Source organism: Silurus aristotelis (assembly GCF_946808225.1).
Source record: "Silurus aristotelis genome assembly, chromosome: 17".
In the NCBI taxonomy this organism is placed as follows: domain Eukaryota; kingdom Metazoa; phylum Chordata; class Actinopteri; order Siluriformes; family Siluridae; genus Silurus; species Silurus aristotelis.
In genome coordinates, this window is record NC_139590.1 from 24955376 (window position 1) to 24966497 (window position 11122).

Genomic DNA, 11122 nt, shown 5'->3' on the forward strand with positions numbered 1-11122 from the left:
ATAACACATAAAAGAGCATTAATGAGAACATTAAAGAAGATTCTTTAAAAAAGGAACTAAAAAGTAACTTTTAACAGTAACGCATTAATTTTTGGTGCAAATAATCAACACAGTAACGGAGTTACTTTTTGAATGAAGTAACGAGTAACTGTAACTAGTTCCTATTTTTTAGTAATGAGCACAACACTGATTATCACTCTGTAGATACACTGCTAAGGAGCAACACACAGTGCTGTGAAAAAGTGATTTTGTTTTTTATTATTTTGCATTTAAATGATTCAGATCAGCTGTAAAGCAGCCCCAGATCATCACACCACCACCACCACCACCAAATTTCACTGTTGGTATGACATCATAACCCTTTCCAGGCTGATACATTTAAATTGCCTTTTGAGATGTTTTAGCATACGTCACTATCAGAAAGCTACTACTTAAGTTAAAGTTAAGAAATCTCTCTCTCACACAGGGCCGGTCGGTTTGAACACTTTTTTCCCCCTTAATGAAATCATCATTTACAAAATGCAGTTAACATATTACCCAAGTCTCACAGACAGCACACACCTCTCACAAACATTACACGTCTTACACACATCTTACACACATCTGTCACATATCACGTCTTACACACACGTCAAAAAAGTCTCACGCATGTCTCACACATCTTATACACATGCACATCTCAGAGCAGTGTGAGCAGTGTGAGTGTGAGCAGTGTGTGTGTGAGCAGTGTGAGTGTGAGCAGTGTGTGTGTGAGCAGTGTGAGTGTGAGCAGTGTGAGTGTAAACCCGTGAGTGTGAGCAGTGTATGTGTGAGCCATAAGTGTAAGCAGTGTGAGTGTGAGAAGTGTGAGCAGTAAGTGTGAGCGACCCGCAAGTGTCATGCGTGTGTGCTGTAAGACAGTAAATTTCAACAGTAAAACTGTACAGACAAACATACACACACTGACTCACACACAGGAACACACACACACACACACACACACACACACACACACACACACACACACACACAGTCTAAAGCAGCTCCAAGCTTTTGCTAATTAAAGGTTGGAGCTTCATTAGTGAGAGCTCTGACAAACACATTTACACTTAAAAGAGCCTGGAGAGGAACCCAGCAAGAACCAAAAAACAGCAGGAGAGCAGCAGAACCAGAAAATGAGGAACAGAAAGAGCAATAAAGACTAAAAACCCTGCTGAGAGATTCACAGAGGATCAGGGTTGAGGGTTTGACACCAGAGGAGTGTGTTTATTGTTTTATTTCATATCTAACATCTAAAGCTTCCACAGTAACTCAGTAACAGAGCGAGATGATGTGAGATGATGCAGGGCTCGTTTCTCTGCTTTCAGTGGAGCAATTTTCTTAAAACGATACTGAAAAAGCAAAGAACTCACAGCTTTACATCTGTCTCACCTTCTCAGCTCTACTGATGAACATGTGGAAATGTGTGAACTTCACTAACAACAAGTGTGTGTGTGTGTGTGTGGGTGTGAGTGAGAGAGAGAGAGAGAGAGAGAGAGAGAGAGAGAGAGAGAGAGAGAGAGAGAGAGAGAGAGAGAAGGAAACAGTACAACACAGAGAGAAGTAAAAGATTTAGAAGAAGGTGTAATTGGAGAAAGTCACCTGCAGTGTGTTTATACTCAGATGATGCTGTGATCTACAAATAATACATGCAGATTCTATTATACACTCACTGTGTGTGTGTGTGTGTGTGTGTGTGTGTGTGTGTGTGTTGGTTTTTGTGGTTTATGTGGACATTTGACCTGATTACGTACCGACATTACGGGGACATTTGGGATTATGGGGACAGGACAGGTGTCCTCATAATTCCCGCACTGTGGCTGTATATATCTATACTAGAGGAGCTGAAATTCAAAATTTCAGTCCATGTCCATTTATACCACAAACACCTGAAACTGACTTAACACAGTGTAACTTTGGAATTTCATAGTGCGCCCCTGTAGCCCGGAGCCGGTACTGCAATCCGTTTACACATGTGTGAAAATTTGAGCCTTCTGATTGGCTAGCGCTGATTGCCAATTTTTTGTTCTCTGATTGGCTGAGAGCTACGTCAATTATCCTACGTGTTCCTTTTAAGGGCGGAGTTTCACTAGACTCGGTTTGCCAACACATTAAACGGCCATTATCCAGCCCTTTAAAAGCCAGGTATGATTATTAAGTTCATAAACTTAATTAATAGACTATTGATATATTTCAAGAGCTCGGTTCCTTGTTGTACATTAATATTGTAAGAAATATTTCATTGGAATCTGGAGATTGGGGTGAATTTAGCCTTAAGAAGGCATAAATTAAAGCTGGCTAGTTAGCAACATTATTATCAATGTTTATTTTTAAAACCGGAGTTGAATAACTAATTACTTATAAATCTTGTACCGAATGCGCACTGTATAAATTCGAGCTTAGTGCGTTTGGCCGAATTAAAATGAAGGGGACATGTTTGTACGTTAGCATGGATGCTAGCTAATAATAGTCAGTGCTGATAGCCGCTAGCTGATAGCCGCTAGCTGATAGCCGCGCGCGCATCCTCGCGGCTCTTTAAACGCTTTCGCTCCGGTCACAGAGCGCGTGCAGTGTTGTAAGGTGAGCTGCTGGACACACAGCACCTGGACTGCTTATAAACAACTCAGAACTACTTTTATTTACTATATTTTATTTATTATAAGGCTGCATGCTATTTAATGTCGCTAGAACATCACTTCCGGTTAGCGCGTGCGACTGGAAACAGCTGAGTGCGTGCGGCGCGGGAGTTACATGGCTGAGTTTGGAGCGGTGGTGAGGGTCTGAGTGTAAGATAGAGATAATGGTACAGTGTGTAAACACTGCTGTATCACTGTGAGGGTGTAAATAACCCCTGATACTCTTCACTCACAACTTAGTAATACTGTAGTCAGGAGTAAAGCAAAATGAACACATCAGAAGCCTGATATCTCTGCGTGTCAGTGTGATGGAGAGTCTAAATCCCAGCTCTCCTCAGCATTGCCCCATGTTTCATCACTGGACATGTTTTACATAAATACCACTTATATTTACAATTTAAGGTTTTAACTTAAATAAACACTCATTTCTGTGGGGAAGAACAGCATCATTTTAACATGGCTGAGATGAAGCGCAGAAGGAGAAAAGAAAATCCAAAGCAGGAGATGGCGTATTACACATCTGCTGGGAAAGACAAACCTGGACTCGATGTGAAATATATAAATTCAGATAAAGGTAAGGGTCCATTCACACATGCCATCCTATGTTCCTTTTGACCTAGACTGCTTTTATTAACAGGCAGGGCATCAGGATAAAACTGGTGTGAAGTTCACGACTGGATTAATATTTCATCTTTTTTCTTATTCAGGGCGTGGAGTATTCAGTTCAGTCCCTTTTGATAAGGGAGATTTTCTTTTGGAATACAGAGGACAACTAATAAGCAAACCTGAATGTGATCGGAGGCAGAAATTATATCATGATGCCCTAAAAGTATTCATGTTTGAATTCAAGTTCAATGGTAGACTCTTATGGTATGTATAATATTGTATTGTCTGTATATAATGCATTTGATTAGAACATAATAATGGGTAGTGTTTCCAACATTTTTTTTGCATTTATAAAATGTTTTTTATTTCATGCTCCAGTGTGGATGCTACCATAGAAGATGGTTCCCTTGGGAGACTTGTCAATGATGACATCAATCCAAACAGCAAAATGAAAACCATTAGTGTAGAGGGAAAGCCTCATCTGTGTTTATTTGCAACTAGGAACATTAACCCTGGTGAAGAAATTACATACAACTATGGTGATTCTGATTGGCCTTGGAGAAGCAAGGTATTATTGAGGCTGTGCTTATACATGTAGATACAATAGATCATTACATGTTACTTTTATCTATTTATATTTCCAAGGTTTTAGCTTCTTATAACATCTTTTTAGGTTGCAGCTGAAAAACACAAGTTGCCACCACCAGAAATGACTACTACAGCACCATTTGAGGTAAGGACAATGAATATAAATCAAACTGCCACAGCACCATCTATCCTGTGGTCAGTGAAAGAGGTGGAAGATGACCAATATTATAAAATACTGAAATCTAATGATGGTTATAGTCTAATACATGCATCTTAATTTGTTTTTAGGCTGTTTCTGAGGCAGAACCCTTCAACCTTGCAACAGCAGACACCCTGGCAATCGTCGAACTCAGTAAACAGGTAATATATACTTATTTACAGTTGTGAAATTATATTGAGCTCTTATTATATCTTATGAATCTGTATGTAGTGTGTATGGCTAAAACCTGTTTTATTGTATATCAGGGCTTTAGTGATTTACATGTGTTTTGTGTTTATTGGCGTGTGTATGTAACAGACATGGTTTAGCAGTACACTGGGTATATGGGGACCTTGTTGTAATGTGATAGTGAATGTACATCAGCAGCTGTGTGTATAGTGTCTGACAGAAACCTGGTCTCGAGGGACTTCACTTTATAAAGTTATTGTATGTGCACCGTATACTTTATTAGATTAATTTCACTTAAATTTGCATCTTATAGATGTAGACTTACTGACTATTGTAAATCCTCATCCCTCAGAGGTTAGGGTTTGTTATAGAAGCACCACATAGCAGATGTGACCTGGGTGATTGTATATCATGAGTACAAAAGTGACCCAAATATTATAGTATAGATAAGGAATCAATGTTCTTGCTGGGTGTTAAATATATGGGTGTAAATAATATACTATATATACGTTGCACTTTGCTAATATACTGTATATACAGTGCACTTAAATTCATTCCCCAAAAGCCTGACATAGACCCTATAGAGTATCTGTGAAATGCAATGGTAAAGAAAGTGGCAGATTGTTGTTGCTCTAATAATAATTAAAAAAGGAATATTTGTTGGTTCAATCTTGGTGGAAACTACCGGAATTTTCACGGAAACAGGTTGATACGTAATCATTTGTATAACTAGCGGTTCTGCAAAACCTAGTATGTCGGCCTAATACTAAGACACTGTTTGCGATCGTTAACAAATACAATTGCTGATGATCCAAATGCTTTTTTTAATTTAAATATTCTTAAACATATCAATCTGTTTTAAATGAAATGTTTTGTGTAAAAACTTAGTTTTATGTATCTTTTGAAATAAATGTGTCTTGGGTTGAGATGGTGATCAATGTTACTGAATGTATATAACAAATGTGAAATGAAAGATCTCTTGTTTCTGTTTTTAGAACGTAGCTGAAAATATGAAAGATGTTACAGCAGTGCAGGGGGCTGCGGTAGATAAGTCGGAGGCTGCTGATCCAAGAGAAGAGTCAGAAAAGGTAATTTATAAAAATCATATTCTGATTAATTATTCCCAAAATGTTGCAGTGTTTTGTGTTTATTGGCGTGTGTATGTAACAGACATGGTTTAGCAGTACACTGGGTATATGGGGACATTGTTGTAATGTGATAGTGAATGTACATCAGAGCTGTGTGTATAGTGTCTGACAGAAACCTGGTCTCGAGGGACTTCATTTTATAAAGTTATTGTATGAGCACCGTATACTTTATTAGATTAATTTCACTTAAATTTGCATCTTATAGATGTAGACTTACTGACTATTGTACCTTCTCATCCCTCAGAGGTAAGGGTTTGTTATAGAAGCACCACATAGCAGATGTGTTGTACCTTGTTGTAATGTGATGGTGAATGTACATCAGAGCTGTGTGTATAGTGTCTGACAGAAACCTGGTCTCGAGGGACTTCACTTTATAAAGTTATTGTATGTGCACCATATACTTTATTAGATTAATTTCACTTAAATTTGCATCTTATAGATGTAGACTTACTGACTATTGTACTTCCTCATCCCTCAGAGGTTAGGGTTTGTTATAGAAGCACCACATAGCAGATGTGACCTGGGTGACTGTATATCATGAGTACAAAAGTGACCCAAATATTATAGTATTGTTAATGATGGGTGTTAATTATATTATATGTATATAAGAAACTACAGCCAGGCTTACACTGTCTGATTTTTGGAATACTTTTAATATTTTGCTGCTGTCTGTACATCAGATAGTCAGTAGAATGTGAGGGTAAATTTTAAACATTAGTTAAGCTTAATGTATGTTATAACCAAAAATGGTTTGAAAATCTTATTGGTTTGTGTCCAGCCTAAATGGAGGTATTAGCCATTAAAATATCCCTGGACAGGTCTATATAAAAGCATTTTGTTATGCCTATTTTCAGATTGCCAGAACTTTGTGAATTGCCTGATAGACATTATTTTTGTCATAAGTTCTGTTAAATATTATGATTGGTTTATTTTTTAGGTATGTACTGTATCTTACAATAACCCAAACAGTTCTTAAACAAAAAGGAAATGACAGGTTTATATTGATAATTTGTATATCATAAATCAGTCACACTTTTCAGTAGAATATACAAAAACCTCGCTATTATCAACCTGAGCTTTTAGTGCTTACACATACCTCTTATTAAGTCTCGAGTAAACCCTTTAAATTAAGAATTAGTTTTTTTTTTTTTTTTTAACTATATTTGTTTAATTTGTGAAAATGTCCAATGTTCTTAAACATATAGATTTGATTATGATGTTAATTGGCTGTTCTGGTAATACTTTTCACAGAATTGTAAACATAAAATGGTACTTGCATCTGTTTCGAGCATTAACAAGTGTGTTGCCTGTGTTGGATCTGTGTCACACAAATGGATTGGTCTAAGATGCAAAGGTCAGTAATAAACCTTATATTTTAATATGGTAATTAATTTATAACTAGTGTGGTTTGTGCAAATAGTTCACTGTTTCAAGGTAGTGATTCTGTCCTCCAGTGCTTGCTTATTTAGTTCACTCTCTCTTCTAGTCTGCTCTGGTTTTTGGCACAAGTCCTGCTTTGCTAAACTTGGAGGAATTAAGAAAGAATCACTAACACGGGTAAGCACATTTCTACATTGTTTCATAAACTATAGTCAATTTTAAAGCAGAAGTTTATAATAATTTGTTTTCTGGTACTAGGGCATAAGTTCTGATGAAGATGAGTCACTGTCAGATGAGGAGTATGTACCAGATTCAGGCAGGGAATCTGAGAGTTCAGTAGAGTTGGCTATCCATCCCAAGATTCCTGATGTTGCAAACAAGGGCAAAATGTGTTTAAAGACCAGAAAAGACTCTTGTGAAGATCCTGATTTACTTTATGAGGAACAGTTGACTGATTCAGAGTCTGATGAAGCAAGTTTCGCACAATGCTCAGATAATCTTTCAGGGAAAGTTCTGGTTAAGCAAGTGTCAGAAACTCAAAGAAAATCAAATGTTGCTGCATCAGGCAGTGGATCAGACAGCTTAATTATTTCAAATGCAGTCCCTGGTACACCTTTAAGCAAAACTCATTTGGAAGTAGAAGAGGCAGTTGGTGAAAGTGTTTTACATGGAGATATTGAGGAATCATTAATGGTTGATAAAGTGGCTATAGCTGATGAGTGTCTGCAGTCATCTGTAATTTCTTGTTCAGAAAATAAGAAAAACTACTGTTACATATGTGGGAAACCACAGTCAAAAATCTCTCGCCATTTGAAAACGCATATGGCAGAAGGTAAAGTTGCAAAAGCACTGTCATTGCCAAAGAACTCAAAAGAACGTAAAGTACTTCTGGAGAAACTTAGGAACAAGGGCAACTATCAGCATAATTTTGATGTGGTAAAGAAAGGAACTGGGATGCTCAAAGTAAGAAGACGACCAACCAGAACTTGTGTTTCCAAAGAGTTTACGCATTGCATGTACTGCAAAGCGATGTTTGTTCGTAAAGACCTATGGCGGCACGTAAAAAGATGTTCTTTAAAGCCAGGAAATCTCGGGGAACACCAGGGTAGGACCAGGGTTTTGGGTTTGGCAGCCATGGCAGAGTCTACATTTCCACAACAGATATCTCCAGGGGTATGGAAGCTCCTCAGTGTAATGAAGCAAGATGAGGTTGCCTCTTTAGTACGAAATGACTTTTGCATCCTTCAACTAGCACAGTCTTTTTTCAATAAACATGGAAATGACACCACCAAGCATGAATATATTCGTCAGAAGCTTCGTGAAATTGGAAGATTTTTATTAACTCTGCGCAGTAAGTCTTGCATACAAAGCCTTGAGGAAGCTGTAAAACCTGCCAACTTTCCAAATGTTGTTCAAGCTGTCAAGACTGTGTCTGGCTATGATGAAGAAAGGAACTGTTACCAAACTCCAAGCCTAGCATTAAAATTGGGTCATACTTTACAAAAGGTTTGTGAGATCTTGCATTGTAGAGCTTTAATGGCAGAGGATGAAGAGCTAATCAAGTCAACCGAGACATTTAAAAAACTGTATACCAGAAAGTGGTCAGAGCTCATTTCCCACAATGCTTTAAGCACACTCAGTGAAGCAAAATTTAACAAGCCATTGACTCTGCCATTTACTCATGATGTTCAGCTTCTTCACAAACACCTTGAGACAACTGCTGATACATCATTTGAAAACATGAGCAAAGAGCCATCAACACAAAGTTATGCAGAGCTTGCTAAAACCACCCTTGCAAGAATAATTTTGTTTAACCGAAGACGTGCTGGGGAAGTATCAAAAATGCTAGTAAAAAGCTTCCAGGACAGAGATAACGCTCTTCTTCATAAGGATGTTGCAATGGGCCTTTCCAAATTTGAACAAAAACTTTGCAACCACTTCAGCAGAGTTGAGATCAGGGGTAAAAGGGGACGAAAAGTCGCTGTCCTTCTTACACCACACATGGTGGATGCACTGACACTGTTGCTCAGTAAAAGAAAGGAATGTGAGGTACTGAATGAAAACTGCTTCTTGTTTGCGAGACCCAAGTGCCAAAGTCATTACAGGGGCCAGGACTGCCTAAGACTCTATGCATCCCAGTGTGGTGCTCAAAATCCAGAACATCTTAGATCAACACATTTGCGTAAACATGTTGCAACTCTCTCTCAAATTCTTAACTTGAAAAATAATGAATTGGACCAAGTTGCTGACTTTTTGGGACATGATATTCGTGTACATCGTGAATACTACAGGCTCCCAGAAGCTACAACCCAGCTAGCTAAAATTTCAAACCTCCTGCTAGCTATGGAAAAAGGTTGTCTTCCTGATCTTCAAGGCAAATCACTTGATGACATTGAAATTGAAGGTATGCATTTAAATTGTAAAATGATGAGTCCTTAATATGTCCTGTGTAGAATCAGGCTAGTATTAAGGCATCATAATAAATTAGTGAACATCTTTTTGTATAATTCAAATCGATGAGCTTTGTTACAAATTAAACATACTGTAGTATTAATTTTTGCATTTGCTTTTAAGATAAACTCAACATTGATGGCAGTGATGGAAGTGACACTGAGAGTGGGGCTGAAGCTGAGAATTTGGATGCTTCCATGAAGACACCAGCCCAGATCAGTAGGTTTTCTAACCTGTTCTAACCATGTTTAATATGCACCATTATTTTTGGTCATGATCAGCCAACACTGCTAATGTACTCTGAATGATGACTTTTTTACAGGGACACGAAGCAATCAGACGCCAAAAGAGGACAATGCTGGAGGTTTGCACTGCATTTTTTTTTTTTTTAGGTTATAATTTTTTAAATATATTTATAAGCAATAAGGAGCGTAGCAGTGAGGGAGTCTACTGTAGTTTTTATAATAAGCTTTACAATTTTCCTAATTTTAAATTAGTTTAAGTGTCTTTACGTAATTCTTTTGTATACCTATCTCTCTGCATGCTTTCTATAACACTGAGCTTTTTGGAGATTTCACCATGAACCAAAAATTCAAATATCTAAACATCTTGGTTATCAGATTTTATTTTAAATGTTTTTTTTTGTTTTTGTTTATGAATATGTTTGCAGGGACTGAAAACTTTAAAAAGAAGTCCAGAAAACACTGGACTAAACGTGAGGAAATGGCAGTAATGAAACATTTCAAGAGTCATATAACCAAAGGAAAACTGGCCACCATGTCAGAGTGTCTGCAGTGCAAGTCTGCTGAGGATCCTGTGCTTGCAGGCCGCACAGCCCAAAATATACGTGATTTTGTCAGAAACAAGGGAATAACTTTTAAAAGGAAAACAAGCCGTAAATAATACCGTTTTATTTTCACAAAATTTTGCCTATATGACGTAGGCAGATAAATAATGTTTTGTTTATTTAAGTACCACGTTGTACTTAAAATTGTTCTTCTAGTTAAGGAAAGGACTTGTTCTTTTAAGTCACTGAAGTCTTGATAGTGCACCATGCTGTCACGTTTGTGTATGTTTGAGGGCTAATAAAACATGCATGTCCCTCTAATACGGTGTGATGTCTTGTTTGTGTATTGTTAAACCTATGTCCTGATAAAGCAGGTATGTCCTTACAAACACTACTTTTGTCAGAAGGCGGGACATTCCCAGCAGGTCCTTGTATACAACCATAATGTCAGGTCTTTGTATAAAGAGTTTAAATTTGTGTAAAGGAATTCTGAAGTGAAATCTGTTTTGCTCAGAGCTGATTGGATTTTTTTATATTTATAGCATCACTGTAGCACAAGGGGAAAGGTGGGTACCTTTAAACCATGGTACAACTTGTTTCCCAGTCAAAGTCCACCTAATACATAAAAACCTGTGTGTGTGTGTGTGTGTGTGTGTGTGTGTGTGTGTGTGTGTGTGTGTGTGTGTGTGTGTGTGTGTGTGTGTGTGTGTGTGTGTGTGTGTGTGTGTGTGTGTGTGAGAGAGACAGAGAGAGAGACAGAGAGAGAGACAGAGAGAGAGACAGAGAGAGAGACAGAGAGAGAGACAGAGAGAGAGACAGAGAGAGAGACAGAGAGAGAGACAGAGAGAGAGACAGAGAGAGAGACAAGGGAAGAGAAGAGAGAGAGAGAGAGAGAGACAAGGGAAGAGAAGAGAGAGAGAGAGAGAAAGAGAGGAAGAGGGGGAGAGAGAGAGAGAGAGAGAGAGAAGGGAAGAGAGAGAGAGAGAGAGAGAGAGAGAGAGAGAGAGAGAGTTCATGCCCCTGTGTGTGTCCCTGCATTTTGTTTTCCTGGAGGTTCTAAGCTGATTGCACCACATGACCGACCTTTACTGTCAACAGTGTTACACACACACACACACAC

At 38.1% G+C, this 11122-nt stretch overlaps 2 protein-coding genes across 6 annotated transcripts in view; one reads left to right on the plus strand and one right to left on the minus strand.

Moving 5' to 3' along the window:
- elfn2b (extracellular leucine-rich repeat and fibronectin type III domain containing 2b) overlaps nucleotides 1-11122 on the minus strand; it is a 52276-nt gene that overhangs the window by 12702 nt on the left and 28452 nt on the right. The gene's annotated exons all lie outside the window — the stretch shown is intronic.
- On the plus strand, nucleotides 1678-10775 carry LOC310740435 (N-lysine methyltransferase KMT5A-A-like). Of its 5 annotated transcripts, none has more exons than XM_083567136.1 (7): nucleotides 1678-3228; nucleotides 3362-3524; nucleotides 3639-3828; nucleotides 3934-3993; nucleotides 4137-4208; nucleotides 5232-5324; nucleotides 5824-5954. In XM_083567136.1, the coding sequence occupies exons 1-7, from the start codon at nucleotides 3111-3113 to the stop codon at nucleotides 5827-5829; spliced, it is 702 nt and encodes a 233-aa protein (XP_083423262.1). In that variant the 5' UTR covers nucleotides 1678-3110; the 3' UTR covers nucleotides 5830-5954. The 5 variants fall into 5 exon arrangements, with proteins under 5 accessions (XP_083423262.1, XP_083423263.1, XP_083423264.1 ...); XM_083567137.1 differs by lacking the exon at nucleotides 5824-5954 and adding an exon at nucleotides 5590-5610; XM_083567138.1 differs by lacking the exon at nucleotides 5232-5324 and having other exon boundaries at nucleotides 1679-3228; nucleotides 5590-5954.